This window comes from Marmota marmota, unplaced genomic scaffold, assembly GCF_001458135.2.
Source record: "Marmota marmota marmota unplaced genomic scaffold, marMar, whole genome shotgun sequence".
Taxonomy (NCBI): domain Eukaryota; kingdom Metazoa; phylum Chordata; class Mammalia; order Rodentia; family Sciuridae; genus Marmota; species Marmota marmota.
Genome location: NW_026000075.1, coordinates 9,569,138 through 9,593,105, shown reverse-complemented (window position 1 = coordinate 9,593,105; position 23,968 = coordinate 9,569,138). Strand labels below are relative to the sequence as shown.

General features: G+C 36.1%; 1 protein-coding gene across 1 annotated transcript in view; it reads right to left on the bottom strand.

Annotated features, from left to right (window-relative positions):
* Window positions 1–3,256, bottom strand: part of Spata16 (spermatogenesis associated 16) — a 220,307-nt gene extending 217,051 nt beyond the window's left edge. Inside the window, exon 1 of the mRNA XM_015494342.1 lies at window positions 2,645–3,256. Within this exon, the coding sequence (XP_015349828.1) occupies window positions 2,645–3,256 (612 nt within the window). The remainder of the gene's footprint in view (window positions 1–2,644) is intronic.
* Between the last annotated feature and the right edge of the window lie 20,712 nt (window positions 3,257–23,968).

Below are 23,968 nucleotides of genomic sequence, written 5' to 3'. Positions count from 1 at the left end.
TAAGAAAACAAGACAGCTATATGAAGCCATCCTAGGAACACTGAGAAAGTAAAGAAGTTAATTTCAGGAGAAGAAGGGTTAAAGAAGCTACAAATCTTTTCTATTCCCAGTAGCTTTGGTTTATTAAGAGACATTCTAGGTAAGGTTTCAACGTTAACTCCCAAGATAATTAGACAAAAGCTAGGCCAGATGTCTAAGCTAAGTTTTGGTCTCAAAATAATTACCTTTGTTAATTATCAGTAATTAGTGTCAGCATCCAAAACTTTCCTAAAAACCTGGGGAGAGAGAAATGGGAAGGGAGGAGGGAGAGGAAGGGAAGGGGAGAGAGAAGAAGAGAGAAAGAGGGGGGGTAGACAGAGAGACAGAAAAACATATTCATTTTCTAGTACGATTGCATATTGAGGTCATCAAATCCTGATTCAAATTTTTGCGATTATGAACACTGGGTTTTAAGGGAAAACTACATATTTTCTTTCAATTAATACAAACATCTTTTGCTTCCAATAAAATTATTCTAAAGTTTTTCTAGCACTTTTTCTTTTTTCGTGCCTTCCTTTTTTTATTGCCAAAATGATTGCTTTTCTTGGTCTATAAAATTATCCTTAAATTCTACCCCCCATTGGAAAAATATTTTAATTGAAAATGGCCCTGACAGAAATATTTAGGAATGTTTACAAAGTCTTTATGTGTTAATTCAGCTTTTCATTGCTGGGACCAAAATACGTGACAAAAACAACTTAGAGGAAGAAAAGTTTATTTGGGGCTCACTGTATTTGAGGTCCATGAATAGCTGACTCCATTGCTTTGGGCCCAAGGTGAGGCAGAACACCATGGCAAAAGGGTGTGGGGGAGGACAGTTGCTTAGCTCATGGTAGAGAAAAGCAGAGAGGGAGGAGTGGGGAAGAGCCTTGGAGATAGTCCAAGGCCATGCTCCAAGTGACCTTCTTCTACCCACACCCCACCTGCCTACAGTTACCACCCAGTAGTCCACTCAATTACTAACCATTGAATAGATTAATCCACTGATGAGGTTAGAGCTCTCATCACGGCCCCAAAACCCCACCTATAACCTTCCTGGATTGGGGCTCATACTTTAAAAACATAAGCTTTTCAGGGGACAATTTTAGATCCAAACCATTATACATCTTTACTATCCTTTCCTTGGCCACAGACTGTTGGACTGCAGCTCAAAGGACAGCACAAAGTGGTCTCAGAGCCCAATGGACGGCCAGACATTGTGGCACTTACAACAACATTTAGAAGTTTACATGGCACATAACACTTCTTTCCACTGATCCTTTAAGAGAACAGAAATATTTATAGATATATCTATTTGTGTGTTACTCAGTCCCTTCATTTCTACTCAGGCCTATTTTGTGTGTGTGTGCTTAGTTTCTTTTTAAATATTTAGAAGCAACATTGCCTGGTATTTCCCATAAATAATTTGTTGTAGATTTAGTCATTTTAACCTGCAAATAACAATGGGAAATAATACTCTACTTTTAAATCTCTATCCCAACATCTCATATTTGGTTCCTGTCCTCTCTCATGTCCCTGTGGTAGATCAATTATTCCTCTATGTCATCTTTATTTACATGTTCACTGGCTTGAGTCCCTCACCACACTGTTACAGGGAAGTAACCTGCCTTAACTCATTTTTAAAATATCTCCAGTGCCCAGCAGGCATGTATAGAATGCATTGAAATGTATTTTTGTAATTAATGAAGCACTGGGTCACCAATATTGCCAGGCCAATGGGACTTCTAGTTACATACTTTGGTCTTTTATAGGATCAGTGAGTCATGAGATGGAACATCTTTTTTCTTATGACTTATTTTGGTTTTAGTGGTGATACTTAAGTTTATTTTAGTCCACAGGCTATTTCTTAATGCCAAGATGTTGACAAACTTACCTGTTTGCTGACAAAGTTAATTATTCAAAGCTCACCAGAATGGGAAAGAAGTGAAGTGTGATGATTAAATAAAATGATGCTATTTTGTTCTTAATAAATATGTACAGCTGGGTGCAATGGTACATGCCTTCTGGCTTCTTGGGAGGCTGAGGCAGCCTCTATAATTTTAGAGAGGCACAATTCAAAATAAAAAGTGCTGGGAATGTAGTTTTGTGGTAATGTGCTCACCTAGTATGTGTAAACTCCTGGGATCAATCCCCAGTACTGAAAAAACAAATCATGTACTAAGTGTCAGCCCATGGAAAGATGTTCATGTGGTTGTTTGCTCATGAAGGCTACATACAATAATAATCTGTACACTCATGAATTGCCTATTTCTAGAAAATCTTTATTCTACCCACCAACACTGCACTGAAATTTTATGGCTTTTACAGGTGTACATCTAAATTATGAAGGCAACTGCATTTTTATATATGTTGCCATTCACTGCAGGGTTCCTTAACAGAAAAAAACATGAGGTATGCTTTGGGTATGTCAAGTGCACACAGGCATATTAATTTGAAGGCATATCTTATTTGCTTTATGTAAATTGGGAACTGCATAATCCTGATATTAAATATTTTCTCCCTATGCTCAGTGTTCATTACAGTATGATCAGAACCACTCAATGTAACTGCAACTTTCCATTTCATAGCTTCTTGTCACCAATCTATATTTTCTTAAATCCCATACCTCAAGTGCTGTTCTGAACTGTCCCGCTGCCACGGCGTATTTCTTTTGTCTATAGCAAGAGCTGGCATCCTTTAAGGCTACCTGAAGCCATTTGTCAATCTGAGGCAGAAAGCTGAAATTAGGTACACTCAAAGGGTCTACTATTTCAGAAGCTTGGCATGCTGGCTGAATCTCAGTGGACATGAAGGACTCCACAAACTCATAGCTCACGTCCTCTTCATCAATGTAGACCAACTTCATCTCCACATCCATTATGTTCTTTAAGGGGATGTGAGGCAGAGGCATGGTGATTAACTGATTGTCAAGTTCGAGTATCTTTGCCTCTTTCTTTCCCACTGGCTTTTCTTCACCTTCTGCCTTCCGTTTAAAGGCCACTTTCTCTAAATCATTATTTTGTTTTTCTTTGATGCTCTTTGCCATTTTTATTCTTTCAGCTGTGATTTCTACTTGTTTCTCTCCGCAGCCTTTCTTCATCTCTGGTGGCACCTCCAGGCTGTTAGGTGAATTTGCTAAGGTGGACATTTTCTTGCTTGTGTTTATCTTTGGAACAAGCTGATCATGATAGATTCTCTTCACTGTATTCTCCAAATTTCTACTGCTTCCTGAATCCATTGATCTCACCCCAAACTCCTGTAGAGGTTAAAAAAAAAAGAAAAAAAAGAAAAGGGGGTGGTAATTAAAACAGTATTATGAAATTCAAGTAGTTTAGACTATAGTCAATTTCATTTTTAACTTTGTTTTAGTCATCATAGGTATTTAGTCACTATAGGTATTTATTGCCTTACATTAAAAATTGTCTTTATATCATCTCCTGACTGTTTTACTAAGGCAATGTATGTTTCATTTTTAAAACTCAACAAGAAGTGATTGAAAATACATCTAGAATTTGCCTTAAAAATAATCTTCAGCTGACCAACTTGAATGAATATTTTTATATGAGATGCCCAAAGTCACTGAAGAGGAAAATCTCATACACAGTCACCAGGACAAAAAAAAAAGATCCCCCCCAAAATCTATTTCTATATTAATTTCCTCAGAAAGGCAGGTGGTCTAGAACTCATTACAAAATACACTGCTAACCTGCATAATAGACTTGGAAGTCTAAAGAAACCACAGCTGCTTCCTCTAAAAAGCTTCCAGAAGTGTGAGCACAATGTTTCCTCAATGTTTCTTCTATTAATAATGAAAACCTGAAGTTCAAACAGCTTTAAATACAACTAGTGTTCATAACAGATTTCAAAGCAAAAGAACATGACCTTCAACCTCACAGTGATATGGAGCTGTTTTCAGCTTGAGTCTACTGGATTAGCGTGTTTGTAGCAATGGTTATCAATACCATATATTGTATTGTATGAAGATGAAGCAATTCTTAAGGCACTAACGCTGTATATAACTGTCTTTTGATTCAAAGTTTTCTGCATGCTAACCTTGCTTACAAATTTTTTCCAAAGTAATCATTATTTAGGTGTTTTGGGTTTTTTTTTTTGTTTGTTTTTGTTTTTTAGTTCTAGAGATTAAACCCAGGGCCTCATGCATATGAGAGGAGCATAATACTACTGAGCTACATCCCCAGCCCTTGTTTCTATTTTTTAAAATTGTTTCACCTATCCCGTTCTGTTGTAGAAATAATTTTGAGAGATAAATAAGGATAAGGACAGCATTTTGCAAGAGCTAGAGAGGGTGAGTTTATTAACAGACGTCACACTCATGCTCATTAGTGGGATATACCCATTTAGATTGCTATTTCCTCACTAGAACTGTATTCACTACTCCTAACGTAGGGTACTTCCACTATGGCATATTGTTTAGGAGAGCTAAGAGTAGACTTATATCAGACCACAAAGACACCAGGAAAAATGGAAGAGTGTGAAAATAACAGTGAGATAAAATCTAACATTTGTTTCTTTATATCTACAACAAGACAATGCCTAACTTCAGTCATTTCTCAAAGCTTAAAACTTGTTAGTGCTGCTGGTTATTTTAGTTTGTTTGAAAGATAGCAGTTTGCCTGTAGAAAACCTTAAGATCATTAAGAAAAATAAAGGAAGCAACAAAACTCCACTAATGGCTGTAACCTTTGACAGTCCCCTCCCTATAACTGTATGTGTCATCAGAAAGGTTGAAGATAATATATGAACACATCAAAGAAACTACTATGATATAGTCTATAGAATTAACTAATTCCAATAATTTCAATAATGCCTATCTTGGATATTAATTTTGCAAAAGTTAGAAGCTAGAATGATATTTCCCCATTGAGTTACACAGACATATCAGAATGGTATTGCTTTGGTGTGATAACACACACACACACAAAAAATTGACATTTTTACCAGTCTGTGTTATGCTTAGTGTTGAGGAAGATCAATATGGCTGTGAATCACAGGCTTAATTTTGAGCAGGATGCTATCTCCTTTTTCCCTCTTGGAATCATTGCTACTATCTAGCATGTCTTCTGGACCACTAACCTGGCTACCTCAAGTAGCAAGGAGAAAACTGTGTTGGCCATCACTCTTATCTTGTGGTTTTTTTTTTTTTTTTTTTTTTTTGTGCCACAGGATTGAGTAAAAATTAGCTTCTGTTCTTTAGTTCATATCTCTGGTGGATGGACATTCTAGATATGCATCTATTTCAGGAAATTTCTTTCAATAGCAGAGATGCAGTTCTTGAAATTTGTTGAAAGATCAAAATACTTGGTTTTAAGCATCTCTGGTTCATATTCATTCTCACAATACACTGTAAACATATAAACAGTAAATGTTGATGGGTGAGTTGTTCCCAAAATTTCCATGATATCTCCCAGGTATCTGACCTAAATTGTTTACTTGAGGCACCAGAGGCTAAAATATATCAGAATATCTGGAGTTGATTGTTGTTGGTAATGCTTGGAACACCTGCAGCAGCATCAGCTATCTCTGCTGTATTTATGTCATATCTCTTAAACACATAAATATATAAAGTTATCTTTGTAAGAATTTCTTTGGAGGGGGGCACCAGGGATTGAACTCAGGGGCACTCAACCACTGAGTCACATCCCCAGTCCTATTTTGTATTTTATTTAGAGAAAGGGTCTCACTGAGTTGTTTAGTGCATCGCTTTTGCTGAGGCTGGCCTTGAACTCTAGATCTTCCTGTCTCAGACACTTGAGCTGCTGGGATTATGGGCATGTGCCACCCTAGTCTGCAACCATTTCTTCTGAAAGGTAATTGTTCTCTTTCCACTTCTCTCCTTTCCTCTGCCTATTTTGTCTCTAAACTCATCCTACCCAATCCTACCCTTACTCTCCCCCATCCTGTGCCGTTCTCTCCCTATAAGAAGAAAGGTCTTATTATTTTTTAGAAGCAGGCTTCTGAGTGCTTCTGCATCAGCCCTTAAACCTTGTGTAGAAGTTGTCAGTTTGGTCTCTAGGGCAGCTTTTTACCAGAAACAATAACAGGAGGGGAAATGTAGACATGGTATATATAGAACACTCCGAGGTATTAAGTTATGCGAGCAAATGCTTAGTTTTCAGGCATCTGGAAGATCAGTTATCCCAAATTTATCCAAGAAACAATAATTTAAGTACCCCTACAATCCAGTCTACGTATCTGAACATTACAAACATCCTAAATAGCCAGACCAAAAATGCATAGGCAAACCCAATCAATATTTTTTCCCAATCAATATTTTACAGTGTTGTTTGCAAATCAGGTGACTTTGATTTCACATTTAAAACATGTTCTTTATAAAAAAAATTGTCACTCATATACAGAAGAGTTATGGAACTGCTCCCTTTCAGCATTTCTAACAATTATAAAAACTTCATTTAAATAATCTGGAATTAAAGGTCTTTTATCACTAACCCAACAGGTGTCTCCCTTATTCAACTCTCCTCCTGCAAACGACCTTGAAGTCAAGCTGAACTCTAAGACATGCTCTTTTTTCACTCTGTCTACTAAGAATTCCCCAGCTTCCTGTTCCCACACCATTCCACCTGTCTAAACCAAGCCAGGAGTTATCCATCTCCACCTCCTCGGAATGCCGACAGCATTTATAGCACTTATTTTTTATATTGCAGTTATGCCTGGATGACTTATTTCTTCCAATAAACTCACTAAAAGCAGAAATATGCTTTACTTATCTCGACATTAGTTCAGTGCTTTGCATAGAGTAGGCATTCAATAGATGTTGATCAATATGAATGTTGTGAATCAAAGGCTAATTTACACATTTTACAAAAACAAAGTTGAGTTTTTTCCTAAAGGTACAACCAAAACCTTGAAAAATTGGTTTCTGAGAGGTTTTGTTGGAATTTTTCTTGTTTTGCTTTAAATTTGGTTCTGGGTAAAATACATTTTCTTCTTTGATGGTTCAAGTGAATCATGTACAAACTAGATTTAAACTATCAACCTCTTCACTTTTTTTTGGTAGTCGATTAACATGACATTAGTCAGCGTTCCTAAGGCACTGAGCTACACTTTAATCATTATTTCAATAAAAAATACTTTTAGTGATACTATTAGACAATCGTTATGTATGTCAAAGAAGTGTTTGCTTATGTTTGGTAAAAATGCCCATTCTTTAATTTAGAGGGGGCACTGTAAAATTGATTTCCTCATACAGGCATAAAAAGATCTCCAGCAAATATTGATATTAAACATTAGAGCAAGCTCCAAGGTTTTTATTAAGTACAGATACAAGAAACAAAGAGAGGTTAATGTTCAATCATTTCCAGCGGGTAACCATTTTAAATTTATTCAGTGGATTTTCAACACATTTATTTTTTTCTTCAAGCTTTCATCAAGCTTTCTGTTCTATGTGGGAGCTTCTGTTGCTTCTTAGACTCAATCGGTGGTTTACATGGCTATTAGTAACACAAATTATTTATTAGATTTTCACTTGAAATAGGCAGCTCAAACACAGGCAATTCAGCAAAAGAGAATCCTTAAAAATGTGCTCTCTGAAACATTCAATATCACAGTTGCTATGGTTTTCTTTCTTTAAAAAAAAAAAGGGAAAAAAAGATCTAATTTTAACTTGCCATTAAATGCAACCAGAGAGATGTTATGGGGGAAAACACCTTGCTTGTTAGTCTACCAGTGCACCTTGATGTTTCTAAAAACACACTACGAAATATCCCTTGAATCTAATAATCATTTATTGAGCACCTCAACTTTGAGTAAGGTACTGTGCTAAGTAATATTAAGGAGACTCAAGATAGCTGAGCCAGGGCCTTGGCATTCTAGTGCTCACACCTTGGGGTGAGTGTAGAAAGACAGGGGAGACACATAAGTAAAAAACTTCACTGGTATGATGATCTTCTACTGAACTGCTGGCTAGGCAGAAATGTATGACAGTCCATTTTCTATACTGATGTAGGTTTCTTCAGAGCTGGAACATAATAGGCCCTCAATGAACATTTGTTACTAGAGAGAATGTGAGGTACTAGGCACTACTGTACCATGGTAGGTAGCAATAATGGACATGCTTCTGTGGGAACATGGGACTAATGCAATTTTAAGATATTTTGGAAGTTATTTTTGTTTTTTGAAAAACATAGAATAAAGGTTCTTACGCAGGTGATTTCTCTCTCTTTTATCCAAGTACCCTTTAGGAATCTTGTAGCATTATTAGAAGGGAAAGGTGAATGTAGTTCAAAGTGCTTATTAAAAATTTTTTAAAAAGAACACATTCCACAGATTAGTATATGCATAATAATAACAACCACTAGGTATCTCTATTTGTAAAGTTATCTCATTGGATTAATCCATTTATTTCTAACAACTCTTTGCATAAATATTATCAGCTTTATTTTATGAATGATGAAACTGAGAGGTTAAACAACTTGAAAGAGATTACTAGGAGAATTTACCAAACTTAAGAACTGAACTCAGGACATTTGATGACAAATTCTGTGATTTGGGGGCCACTGGATAATAAATTACTCGATTTTATGCTCCTAGTGATTGAAATTTATAGTTTATTTTCCTTAGAAATGTTTTTTAACAGAATTCTGTAACCAGATATTCAACTTTACTATTGTTATACTGGGTGAGACTCCTTAAAAATGGTACAATAAAAACATTTTATGGTTAACTTGAGTATATGGAAAAAATTGGTTAAGAAAGGCACAGTAGATTTTAAGTGTTTTTAGAAATATTCAGTTGCAAGTGTAATTATGGCCCTGTTATATTGCAGCAGTCATTATATTCAGAAAAAAATGATGTGGACATAAAATGTACACATGAACAGATTTAAGTAACTTAAAGTTTAACATTGTCACATCATTTGCTGGTCACTTAGTTACCAAATGGGAATATGGCATTAAAGCAACGGTACTTTTTTCTATAGCTAATACATTGTGAATATCTGTCACCTTGTGTCAGAGAGAACACTGCAAGGGCTTCTTTATCATGATATTACATAATGAAAAGAGCATTCAGTTTGCAAGAATAGCTTGAATTCTAGGTTTATCATTTATTTCACTGTATGTTCTAGGAGAAATTATCCAAAATCTCTAAACATTATTTTCCTCCTCTGGAACTTGAGAATGATCAAACACATGAGTATTATGCAAGAATCAAATGGGAAAACTTATGAAATGGTACTTTTTAAGAGAAGAGGTTTGGGAATTCCAAAAACAGCTTCTTGAAGATGCCTGTCTCTCCATGGCTAAGGCCTTTGCTTGGATACCGTCCCTCACTCCTGTCAATGATTTTGCTCCTGCAATTATCACCTTTCTACATTGCCATGTCTTCTTTTGCTATTGGATTATTCCTGTTGGTGAACATGCTGATCCTTCAACCTTTTCTTATAAGAAAACCAAACCAAAAAATGCCCCAACCTTACTTCACATCTTTTTCCTGTTGCCACCCCAAGCCATGGCTCCCCTCTACTGCAAAAGAGATTACAGCAGTTCTTTACATTCTGTCTCCACTTTTTCATCATCTACTCTCTTCACAATCCACTTATATTGGAGCCTGACCAATCCATTGCATCTGCTCTTTTAGAGGTCACCAATGACTTCCACATCAAAACCCAGTGGCCACTCCTGGCTGGCATCCGCCAGAGCTCTTGACAGCAGTCTTCACAGTGGAGCCTCTCTCTCTAGTGAAATGTGTTCTTCTCACCTCCTATGACAGCCTGTGCTGTGAGCAAGCTATGTCACTGACACAGACCAAAGCTATTTGTGTCTTTCCATAATGTCAAAATTTATTGAATAACAATAATTTCACAGGCTACACTACTTTAAGTGGTGACAGTTCAGGAAATACTTGTGGGTCTTTTGATAGTCATATACTGGGCAAATGCCCAGTAAATTTAAATTTAAATTAAATTTCATTTAATCTTAATTTCTAATTCATATAGTGCTCAAGTCACACACATAACACAAATATGTGTGTGTATAAATGTAATTTCTCATTAAAGTAATATTTTATATATATATATATATATATATATATATATATATCAGAAAGGCTAATAAAGGGTTAAGGAAGCCACAAAGATTCAGCAGGCTTAACTGGGAGCAAAAGGAGAGAGCAGATACTGAAAGCAAAGAGTCACTCTTGGTATTCAGAAGATAAAACTACTAACCAGCTGAAGAAATTGTTCAGGGCACAAAGATGTCACAACACAGGAACTTATTCTAGGCTAGGGTTTGGAGGGATGGCAGTTTCAGAATGTCAACTTGGAGTGTCAACTTGAGATGTCAGCTTGGAGTAGGTGGTTACATGGTAGTAATGGGCAGGAGAAATCACTCTCTGCTGAAGCCTGAGAACAGAGATTCAGAAGCTCATTGCTGATTTTTCCTGGGCCAAACTCCCAGGAAGAGCAACAAAGTGATGGGGTCAATGTGCTATTGTGTCCAGTGTTGGAGTAGGGGTCCTCTTTTTATGGGTCTTAGGTGAGGGAGTTGCATTCTGTGAGGTTAATAGGCTCCTGTGTTTGATGTTCCTGATACAATCTGAGATGTCTGTGTGTCCAGGTACTCCTTGATTTAGTTTAATAAGGAAGCAAATTAATTTATCCATTTGCAGTTTATGGTTATGCTAGGCATATGGTGGTGGTTAACTCATACAAACCAGGTATAGAGTCATTCTACCACAACATTTATACTCAAAATGGAGTAACTCATGGCAAACTACTATTACATAAAAAGCGTAACTCAGGTGTAGACACAGTCTGAAGACTGCTGTTCTATACATCATAGAGTCACTCTGAGTAGGGTGCAGCCTGATCTCCAGACCATGTTCTTACAATTTTCCTGTTACTTCATTTATCACTCATTCTCATCTCCTGAATTAGCTTGTGCTCTTCTGTTCTACCCAGGAGCTCGGTCCTGGATCTCCTCCTTTTCCTCAACTGCATTCTCTCCTTAGGCTATCTTGTCCAGTCCTCTGACTTCAAATATTATTATAAGCTCTTAAATCTCAGCATCACAACTCTGGTCCTTATATTTTTCTTAAACTTCAAAACTGTATAGTCAATTTGCTTTACTACATCTCCACTTGGATTGTTTAAAATGCATCTTAAAATCAATAATTGCTAAACATCTCTTAATTCCTGTTCCCTCAAATTATCACTTTCCAGGTCTTCTTCCTCCCAATACATCTACTCCAGGACACAACTTTACAAGTTATTCTTGATTCCTTCCTTCCTTCCTTCCTTCCTTCCTTCCTTCCTTCCGTCCGTCCCTTTTCTGCTTTAGAACCTGGTTTATTGAAAACATTCCATAAATGTTTATCCTCCTCTTTACCCTTCTGCAGTCATGGCCATTTCACAAACACTAGGTGATTGAAGTGAGACTGAGCAGGAATCACATAGGAAAGATGTGAAGGGCTGGTTCTGATTTGGAATGATTTGACCATTTTACACATGAAGCAGTACTGTGTAGTGGTGCTTATAAATGTGCAACACCCTAAATCAATAAGACTTTGTGAGCATTTAAAATATAATTCCAAAATTTTAGGAGGATGTGGCATGAAAGGACAGATGACAGAGATGGAACAAACCCCGTAAGTGATGGCAGGCAGTCTGGTTTCTGCTGGAAGGAGCCCTGAAAGGTGGAAGTGAATTCTTGTCAAAAGGAGGAGGATTTGGGCTCAGGCTGCTGGCACATGCTTGTCCCATCCATCTGACTTCTGGAGGCTGTGCTTACAGAGATTTTGCCTGTCCTGTACCTCACATCAGTCACTTCTCTTTTTTTAGTTATAGAAAATTGTGCAATTCTTTCTAGGCCCCAACTTCCTTAATAAGACTCCTGTGGCACAAGAATTAAAATCAAGAATTAATAAATGGGATGGACTCAAACTAACAAGTTTCTTCTCAGCAAAAGAAACAATCTGTGAGGTGAACAGAGAGCCTACATCTTGGGAGCATATCTTTACCCCTCACACACCAGATAGAGCACTAATCTCTAGGGTATATAAAGAACTCAAAAAGCTAAGCACCAAAAAAAAACAAATAACCCAATCAACAAATGGGCCCATGACCTGAACAGACACTTCTCAGAAGATGATATACAATCAATAAATATGAAAAAAATGTTCATCATCGCTAGCAATTAGAGAAATGCAAATCAAAACCACTTTAAGCTTTCATCTCACTCCAGTCAGAATGTCAGCTATTATGAAGACAAACAACAGTAAGTGTTGGCGAGGATGTGGGGAAAAAGGCACATTCATACATTGCTGGTGAGACTGCAAATTGATGTAGACAATATGGAAAGCAGTATGGAGACTCTTTGGAAAACTGGGAATAGAACCACCATTTGACCCAGCTATCCCTCTCCTCAACCTATACCCAAAGGATTTAAAAACAGCATACTACAGGACACAGCCACATCAATGTTTATAGCAGCACAATTCTCAATAGCTAAACTGTGGAACCAAACTAGAGGCCCTTCAGTAGATGAATAGATTAAAAAGATGTGGCATTTATACACAATGGAATATTACTCAGTAATAAGAAGAATAAAATCATGGCATTTGCAGGTAAATGGATGGAGTTGAAGAAGATAATGCTAAGTGAAGTTAGCCAATCCCAAAACACCAAATGCTGAATGTCTTCTCTGATATAAGGAGGCTGATTCTTAGTGGGATAGGAAGGGGGAGCATGGGAGGAATAGACAAACTCTAGATAGGGCACAGGGGTGGGAGGGGAAGGAAGGCAGTATGGGGTTAGAAATGATGGTGGAATATATAGGACATTATTATCCAAAGTACATAAAGACATGAATTGGTGTGAATATACTTTGTATACAACCAGAGATATGAAAAATTGTGCTCTATTTGTGCAATAAGAATTATAATGCATTCCACTGTCATATATAAATAAAAAATTAATTAAAAAAGAATATAGAGAAGCTACAATTTTTTAATAATTTAAAATACCCAAGAGAAAAACAGTATTTTTTTGAAAAAAGAAACTGCATTTAAGAATGAAAAAAAAGAAAAGGAGGATAAATTACAAAGAAATCCTTAAGAAGTCGTTAAATTGTAGTGACTGTAAATAATCATGTCCTAGAGGAAATCTCAAGGGATAAATTTTTCCTGCCAGAGATCAAGGGGAGGAAGTCTGAACAAAAACAAACAAGAAAGAATTGAATCCCTTCTTTCTTTCAAAAGCCATGCTAAAATTCATTGTCTAGTCCTTTGACTCTTTCTTTCAAAGGTCTGCCTCTATATAAATTCATGATTAATATCCTCCTCCACGTCCCATGTTCCCCTGCCTGATTATTGCAATGGCTTCTTCACATAGCAGCCCAAGTCATCCTTTTAAATAAAAATCAGATCCCTCCTCATTCTTGCTTAAAACTTTCCAACAACTGTCCTTAGCACTGAAAGTATGATTCCCTATGCCTCTGTTCTCCCTTAAAGATTCATCGCATCTTCCCTTCTTGTCTCCTATATTCCAGCCACCTAACTTTCATTCTGCTCAACTAAATGAGTTCATTCCCAACTCAGAACCTCTGCATTTGCTGGGCTGAAATGTTTGCTCCATTGTGTTTTTTACATTATTCAGATAATAGTGTAAATTTCTGTTCCCCCCAAAGCCATATTTGATGAAATTACATAACCAGTCACAGATCTATCTTAATTTCTCCATGCTCCTTATTACAGTGGCATTTACTTATTTATATTTCATTCACATCTATCTTTCCCACCAGAATGTAAGTTCAGTGAGAGATTGTACATTGAATGCCATTTCACTGCTATATTCAGAGAAGGGGCTCCAGGTAGATTAGGTAAACAATAAATGCCTGTTGACTGAACAACTGGATAACTCCATCTTATTGTACAACTAACGAAGAATTAAAAATGATTTTTTGTAGTTATACCACTTTACAACTAAGCTGTACACACTCATACATTGCTGGTGGGACTGCAAATTGGTGTGATCACTCTGGAAAGCAGTATGGAGATTCCTCAGAAAACTTGGAATGAAGCCACCATTTGACCCAGTTGTCCCACTCCCTGGCATATACCCAAAGGAGTTAAAATCAGCATACTATAGTGATGCAGCCACATCAATGTTCATTGCAGTTCAATTCACAATAGCCAAGCTATGGAACCAACCTAGGCTAAGTGCCCTACAACAGATGAATGGATAAAGAAAATGTGGTACATATACACCATGGAATATTACCGAACCATAAAGAAGAATGAAATTACGGCACTTGCCTATAAATGGATGGAACTGGAGGTTATCATGCTAAGTGAAATAAGCCAATCCCCTAAAACCAAAGGTCAAATGTTCTCTTTGCTATATGGATGTTGACTCACAATAGGTAGGGTGGGGTGGGGAATGGAGGTTCACCAGATTTGATGGGGGAAGGGAGGGAGGGAGAATGGGAATGGGAAAGAATGAATCATAAAAACTTTCCTGTGTTCATATATGAATACATGACCAGTGTAACTCCACATCTTGTGCAACCACAAGAATGGGAAGTTATACTCCATGTATGTATGATGTCAAAATACATTCTACTGTCATGTATAAGTGAAAGAACAAATATTTTTAAAAAGTAAAACAAACAGAAAAATACAACTAAACTGTACAGTTTACTAAATATAAGGTAACTTTTGACAAATTGGCTTTGCCACGTGAAGCTTCTCCAAACCTGGTGGCATCCCAATTCTTTTTCCTTTTTTTCTAATTTCATTGTTTGCTTCTTCAAGTCAACAAGGTTTATAATGTACCTACCCAACTGTCTTTTACTTTAGACTTTGTTAGGTAGTAAACACTTTCCCTGATACTAAATTTACACACACACACAAACACACACACACACATAAATATATATGTATATAAATGTCTTACAAAATGAAATTGTCTCTCTCTCTCTCTCTCTCTCTCTATATATATATATATATATATATATATATTTATATATATATATGCATATATAATTTCATTTTGTAAGATGTTTGATGATAGGGGGCATCATGCCTCATTACCCCTTAATACTTCAATGTACATTTCCTAAGATCAGGGATATTTTTCTATTGTAACAAAATACAGCTATCAATGTCAGGGATGTTGACGTTGATACAATACTCCTGTCTAATCTACAGTTACTATCCCCATTTCTTTAGTTATCTCAATAATGTCCCTTTAGAATTTTTTTCTTCTAGGATAAAATCCAGTCTTAGACAATGTACTGAATATTGTTGACTTGTCTCTGCTCTGGGACAGTTCTTCAGCCTCTTCCCCATCCCACCCCATGATTTTTTTCATCTTTAAAGGATCTGAGCCAACTATTTTACAGAATCTACTTCAATTTTATTTTTCCTTGGGGTTGAGGGTGATACTTCTTCATGATTATGTTCAGGTTAAACATCCCCCTTCAGAATATGACAAAATAATGTTGTTTTGTTCTCAATGCCTCACATCTGGAGGCATACTGTGTCCACTTGGCTTACTTTGGTGATGACAATTTTGATGACTGGTCTAGATGTTATCTAGTTTCTCTAGAGCATAGTCACAAGTTTTCCCCTGGCAATTTAAACACAGTCTCTGGGGAGGTACTTTAAGGCCATGTCATTTCCCTGCTTCCTCATCAAACTTTCCCCCCTCTATTTATTGTCCACTGATAACCCTTGCCTACAATCTAATCTACAATGATTCCAAATGGTGATTTCCTTTTCTCAACTCACAGTAGGATTAGAATGCTCCACCTGGTCACCACTAATGGATCTGCTAAAAAACAAAAAACAAACAAACAAAAAACATATTTAACCTGATTTTTCCTGCCACATTTTACTATTTCTTGAGTGTATATATTCTCACTTTTTCAAAAGTAAAACCTATCATTTCAGGAAACACAAGTAAAAGAGTACTAAAATGTTACGTAATAGTTCCTGCAATTATTTTGAAACGAACATTTTGAACATGAAAATAAATTTTTAGCATTGAAAGGAATCATAGGGCGTATCTACTATAATTCTTTTATTTTAGGATAGGCCAAGAAGGGTCTATCCTTATTCAGTGGCAAAGGAGGAAGTTGGTCTATAGTCTCCGACTCTAGATTTCCACCACATTCATATTAGTGTACTCAATCAAAACTTATTTGTTAAAAACACAGTGTCCTCAGTAGTTGTCAGCCAAAAACTCATGACATAAAGTAGGTGGTAAACAAAGGTGAATTATGGAGTGCTGACAAAGTTCCACCTTTTCTTAATAATTGATTAATTATTCAATCATTCATTCACGATTTACTAAGTAACCACTCTGTGTTGTGACTTAGGTTGGCACTGGTAATGCCTTCTCTTTCAGAGAGTTTATGGTTTAGTAAAAGGTCCTACTTCAGAATGCATCAGAGTCCCCTGAGGCCCACAGTTTCTAGACTTCACAGATTCTGACTCAGGTTGAGTGATGCACTGGATTCTGCCTATTAGGTAAGCAGACTGATACAATGTTGCATGGTACTTATTACAGAATCTGGACAAGGAGACAGCCTTATCTATCCACTTAACTATGAATGCCAAGTCACTTCACATCATGAAAAGCTGAGCTGAAAGTAGGGCTCACATGATTCTTTGCAAGAATGTTGGTTTGATTCTCTACCAAAGACAATATAATTATGTAGTGCTTTTAAACAGAACTATTTGGAACTTTTATATAAATTTGTCCTAGATAAGGAAAAATAATAATTTAACTTGTACAGTTTTTAATGATATTATTTGACGATTTCTTCTAAACCTTTGTCTGGTATAATTCATGATTTTATTTTGTACAAGTGCATTTGTCTGTGGGAGAAATTAACTTTGGAATTAAGACAAAAGATGGTATCAAAATGATTAAGAGATTTTAAAAACCTTTTTCAATCATGCTTTAATTACATTTAATGAAGATTTACAAGCTTATGGTGCTCAGAAATACTTAAGAACTGATTGTACATTAATCATTCACTAATATTTTCCCAACTGATCTCAGCAAAAGAGAACCAGAGAGTCAAAGAAGTTCTCAGAAAAAAAGTTTTGACGTGTGCCAAACTTCAAAACAAAGCCATATTTTAAAACTGCTGTTTTGACATCTCAACTTGACAAACTATGTCAATGAAACTACTGTTACACGTTAGACTTCTGCTTATGGGTGAGGCAGAGTAGCAGATCAAAACTTCTTTTAAGAACAAATAGAAGGATCAAGTAACAAATCATCTGTTGGAGTATACTAGAGAGATGGGGAGGCCATGAGAAATCAAGAGGGTTTCCCTCATCAAACTAAGCTAATTTTTTTAGTTGTTTTTATTTGGGTACATTGGATAATTCTAGGCATGGAGAGGAGAGCAGCAACACAGCCTTCTGCCAAGGAGGTGCAGCAATTGGTGATACTGAAACCAGCACAGCTTTGGGTCGATATTTGGGGGGTTCAAGCACAGAAGCAGTTTACCACTCAGAAAAAGAGTGCCAATTTGGGGGGTTACGTGGAGCAGGATATTGCAGTAGAAAACTCTGAAAATTAACGTGAAATTTTGGCAATCTTGTGAGACAAAAGATACACAAGAGGAAGGGCCTTGGGGAAGCATCGGATCTTCAGCAGAAATGCTTTGATAACCAGGTGAACAGGAGGCAGACTCTTTCCAGGGATGCAACTCAGCCTCTACATGGAACATGTTGCTTAGCTAGTCTCTAATTATTTAAGATGAACCACAATGTTATCTGCTTAGTGAAGTGAAGGGCTAATCTGTTACAGGGAAGATGTATCACATGGATCCTCTATAATTTTCTAAACACAATAGTCAGCATTTAGTAGAAAAATGTTAATTATGCTAAAGTCTCTGAAGATTAGATACACAAAACAAAAACAAAAGGAACAAAAGAAAATATAGACAATAAAAACACACACATGGGATTTTAAATAGCCTTAACTAACATATTCAAGATGAGAGGAGAGGTGAAAAGTATTTTAGAGAGCATCAGAACCTATAAAAAGGGATTAAACAAAAATTCTGGAACTGAAAAGTATACTATCTACAATTAACTCATGACAGATTAGATGTGACTGAGGACAGGATTAGTAAATTTAAGAAACAGTAAATAGAAAAATGCCTCAACTTAAGCAGATAAATAGTGGAAAATACAGAAAAGAACTTTAGAGATGTAAAACACCGTAAAAAGTTCTGGAAAGGTGTAGTTAAAACCCATAAGGAACACAGTGTGAGAATGAGGCAGAAGCAAAAGAGAATTGTGGGAGGAAATGAGGAATAATAAAGGGTTATTATGTGAGAATATACATATAGGAATGCTACTTATTGTTAAACAACAATACTCAAATACAATAGAAATTTCTCAGGAGCTTGGGGATGAATCTCATGCCTAGCACACAGGAGGGCCCAGATTCCAGCCCAAGCACCACCACCACAAAAAAAGTAAATAAATTTTAAAAATGTCTCTACAGGCTTTGAAATGTATATGGAATTAAAAATAATGGCAATCACAATGCAAAAGTTGAAAAAGGATAAGTAAGTTATTCTACTGTTCTAAAAGTTTAAGATATTTCATAATTATTTGTAATAGATTTAATTAATCAAGAATTATGCTGTAATTTGTAGGGTACAAGTGAGAAATAATAAAATATATAACTAAAAATTGACACAGGAAAAATTTGAAATGTATTTATCAATCTGAAAAAAATAAGAAATGAATGAAAAGGGACCCAATTAAAAGCAGGTAGTAATATAGTAAATATAAACCAAAATACACCAGCTGTAATTTTAAGATTTAAAAGTATCAAAGATTCCAATTAAGTCTAAGATTGCTATCCTGGAACAAAAAAAAAAAAAAACAAACAAACAAAAAACAAACTTCAAGTATATTCTATTTAGGGGATACATACTTTAAATATAAGGAACCCAGAAAAGTTAAAAATAAAACCATGTAACATCAACCAAGCTCAGAGGGTGGCTCTACTAATATCAGATGAAGTTACTAATTTACTGTCTGTCAGCAGCAAACTGCACCTCTCCCGGTATGTGATAATGGAACTGAACTGATGACATTTCTGTTTTTCCAGTGGGCTGGAAGTCAGGCACTGCCAGTAGAGAAACACTGCAGGGCTGGAAGAGGAAGAAAGGAATTTTCTTTCTGATGCTCTGTTTTCACCAGCAGCAAGTGCCTTGGTTTGTAGGGGTCCAGAAGTGTTTCCCACTTCAGTGGTGGCCCTCACAGGACAGCAGATGCATCCTTTTGGAAACTCTGCTTTCCTGGTTTCAAGGCAAATAAAACCCACTTTACTGAGTCCCCAGCACAGCCACACCCTCTCCTCAGAGATCTGAATCTTAGTCTTGCAGGAAATCCTCTCATGTTCCAGGTTCTTTCCTTGTTCACATTTCCTTATTGCTAAGGATACTGCAATCCTCCTGTTCTCTTTCTGTTCATTTTAGTTGTTAAATAATTTTTATCCAGTTAATAATTCTTTGTTGTAGATCTGTTTAGTTTCTGTTTGCTGACTGTACCTTAATGGATGCAGAGGATATTTTTATAACGACAAGGGGGCTATGCAAAAAGAAGATAGCACCACTTTAGATACATACTGTCAAAATGTGGCTTTAAAATACAGAAAGAAAAATTTAAAGATAAAAGGCAAAATTGACAAAAGTTAATAGCTGACAGAATTTCAAAGGAAAAAGTAGGGAAAAACATAAGAGAATATAGAAGCTCTATGCAAAAGAAGTCACAAACTTGACCTAATTGACAGATGTGTACTCTTGTACTGAAGAACTTTGAAGTGTACATTTGTTTCAAGTTTATCTGAAATCTTTACTAAAATTGAAGTAAGTTAGGACAAATTTCACATTTTATATACAAAGGGCCAAGAAGAACCATGTTAATCTTTTTTGTTTGTTTGTTTTTGGTACTGGAGATTGAACCTAGGGGTGCTTAACCACTGAGCCCCATCCCCAGCCCTTTTTTTATATATTTCATTTTGAGACAAGGTCTTGCCAAATTGTTTAGTGCCTCTCTTTTGCTGAGGCTGGTTTTAAACTCACGATCCTCCTGCCTCAGCCTCCCAGGCTGCTGGGATTACAGGCACGTACCATTGCACCTGGCAGAACCATGTTAATCTTGAAGAAGAATAAAGCTGGAGAACTTAAACAGCTAGGTATTGGTGGTTATTATGAATGAAGCTATAGCAATTAAGACAGCTCTTGATATAAGGGTAAACAACCAATTTGAACAGAATCTAAAAAATCCAAAAATAGATTCACAAAGAAAATGGTCATTTAATTAATTACCCTGACCTGTAATGAAGGAATTATAATCTTTTAAATAAATGGTGTTGGGCAAAGTACACAAAAATTAATTCTGATTCCTACCTTTACATGTTACACAAAATACCAATTTCAAAAGCAATGAAAAACTAAATGTAAAAAAAATGAGATTAATGCTGTTAAAAGAAAATTTTCACAAGTCGTGTAGGAAAAGATTTCTTAAAATAATTGGATCATGTCATAAGTGCAAGATGAGCACACCTAATCTGAAAATTAAAAATCTGAAGTCTGAAATGTTCCAAAATGCAAAACTTTCTGATGTCACAAATGGAAATTCCTTGTGTAACAGGCCACAATCAAAATGCAAATGAATTAAAATATTGTATAAAATTAAAGGTGTATATGAAACATAAATAAATGTTTATGTTTAGACTTGGGTTCCTTCCCAAGGTATTCATTATGTATAGGCAAATATTACAAAATCTGAAAGATCTGAAATCCAAAACACTTCTGGCCCCAAGCATTTTTGAAAAGGGATACGAAACCTGTAATAATTCCTGCTCATCAAAACACAGCATCAAAAATGAAAAGCCAATTCAAAGTATAAGAAAAATATATCTGATATATATATATACACATATGTGTGTGTGTGTATATATATATATATATATATATATATATATACACACACATATATATATATAAATTAATGTGAAAGGCAGATGACCTGGTAGAGAAATAGGACAAAAATTTTAATAAATATATCACAAAGGAGAATCTCCAAATGACCAATAAACTTTTTTTTAAAAGTTTAACTGTTTTCTTATATACCCAGCAGAAATGCATACACATGCTCAACAAAATAACTGGTGAATAATGTTTAGAAAAGAATTATTCATGGTAATAAAATACTGAATATATCATAAACATCCATCAACAGTAAAAAATATGGTTATATTTATACAATAGAAAAATATATAGCAGTGAGGATAAATGAACCATAACTGCAAGAAATCACATGGAAGACTCTTAAAAAATGTTGAGATAAAGAAGCCAGAAACAAAAGAACACAGATTATATAACTCTTTTAAATAGATATCAAAGAAAGGTAAAACTAATTGTGGCATTAGAACTCAGAATAGTGGCCACTCTTGAAAGGGTAACTAGTAACTAAAATGGGGCAGAAAGGGGCTCCTGAAATTACCAGGACCACCATTTCTGGATCAGAGGGTTGATTACACAAATGTGTTTACTTGATTAAAAAAATCCTTAAGCTATCCACTTATAATTTGTGTATTTTACTAAATGTGTATTTTGTATTAAGAGTTTTCCATTAACAATATTATAGATGAGGACAGCTTGAAAGTTCATATATCAAAGACCCTGAGTTTACCTAAGGTCTGTCCTTCCTAAACATATGTCCCCTACTCCCTTACTACAATGTTTGTATTGTCAGAAAATATGAGTCATGGGCAGTGTAAAAATGTAAGAGTCAGTTAAGAGTTGTTTTTATTGAAAACTCTCCAGGAGGGCAAAACCACCACAGAACAAATGAAACAATATTCTTAAAAGTATCTGAGAAACTTTTAGAATGGGCATCTGATGGGTAGAGTGGGAAAGAGCCTCTGACTAGAGAGCCTGGACAAACTGCAAGGGACGTGAAGAAGTTGCTGGCTTCCATTATGATAGTAAAACTTTAGTCATGCAGAAGGAGGAAAACGCCCTATGTTTTCTCTAGTTTCCAACTTCTCTGCAACTGTTTGCTTTCTCATTTGGGAAGTATGGTGAATAAAGACATGATTATATAAACTCAGTAACAATTCTATGTCAGTTAACCCTCAATCCCTAGGAAAAGGATGTTTCATGCAGTCAGTTAGGACCAGAGAGAACAATGACCCAAGACCTCTGGTAGCCATGTAAATGAGCAAGCTTTACTCTCCTATGTCTAGGCAAGGAAAAAGAAAATGGTAACTACTTGAGAAGGGAAAATAGACCTGAAAGGGAATTAGATCTTCTATTTTGTTCAATATTCACCCAATGAAGTTATTTTAAACCATTACTGAATTATCTCCGATTGGCAAGTTTTAACAGTCCCTGTCCTGATTTCAACATTCCAGCACTGGCAGAATGGGGCTTCAATACCTTGCTTGATGTGTCTGCCTCTGCCATTCCCGTATGTCTAAATGAGTCTATGCCAGAGACATCTGCAGGTAGGATTGTTCCATACAGAAGTAGCACTCTCAAACCTGGAGGTAGAGATGAATTAGGATCTGGAGGGATTTTCTCCAAAAAGTATCTCCTTACCCTTTTGCCTAAACTCTACCCCATTATTCTTAAGAGCACAGTGTAGATATGAACAACATGGAGAAATTAGAAAACTACTGAGAAGTGGGGATGTCAAGAGATAAGTTGCCAACAGAAGATGTCACCCACCATGTAAACGTAAGAACAAAGTCAGCTCACCAGTTTAGTGTAGGTACTGGTCAACACCACTCTGAGGTCCATGGAAGGCAGGATCCACAGGAGGAGAAATGGCAACTGCAGAAGCTAACATTTCTCTTAACTGTGGAACTTCCTTTTCTACATTCACGGAATTGGGTGATAAAGGCAACATTTTGAAGTCGTTCTGCACAAGTGTGTTGAGTCAAAATGTCTAAATTTATAAATGGTGACAATTTTAATGTGTATCAAATCTTTCCCCTCAATGTGGTAGTGATCATAGTGTTAACTACAATAGTGAATATAAAAAAATGTGGAAGTTAACTAAGAGGTATGAATTTTTCAGAGCCTTTAATTAAGCCTTACCCCCAATACTTAAGGAAATTTAGATGCCTTTCATGTATTCATTCCTCCACTGTCTTTCTCTGAGGAGGATCCCTCTCTCTCTCTCTCTCTCTCTCTCTCTCTCACACACACACACACACACACACACACACACACACACACCACACACACCTCTCTAGAAAGCAGCTATATTAGACTTGTGGTTATATGCTGAACAGCAATGTGGAAACCATGGGACAACTGCAGTTCTTTGTTGTTATTATTCTTCTATACCTTAAACTTCGGTTTCCAGGTTTCTGTTCAACAGGGATTTAAAGTAGTTATTATGCCATAGTTTTGTTCCTTACCTCTTCAGGTTAACAAAATTGAGCTGATTTCTAACAAGTTAAATACATGCTTTTTTGTGGGGGTAGGAGGGTGACAATACAATGTCTTCTCGAGCTATAACTGGCTATCTTTAAAGACAGCATTGAATTCTTCTGCTTGAGTTATGCTGGCTAATAGGAATTGAAGTGAGAACTGGTGGGAGAGCATTGAAGCATTCATGCATGTGAAATCAGATGAACACCCACAATGTGGGATTTCCTAAGGAAAGTTATTCCAGCAGACAAACACAGACCCAGGTTGAGTCCAATAACTTTTAAACTAACATGTGGAGCTATCACCCTCATAAGTAATAAGCTAAGGCTGCCTGAAGAAAAGCAAGACCAATATTTTCAAGTCTATATTTTCAAACACATTTTGAAAACATGAGCTCAGTTATATACAATTCCTTTCTGTAGAAAGAAATTTAATTATTTTAAATGTCAATCCCATATACCAGTGCTTACTCTTGAAAAGCGTAT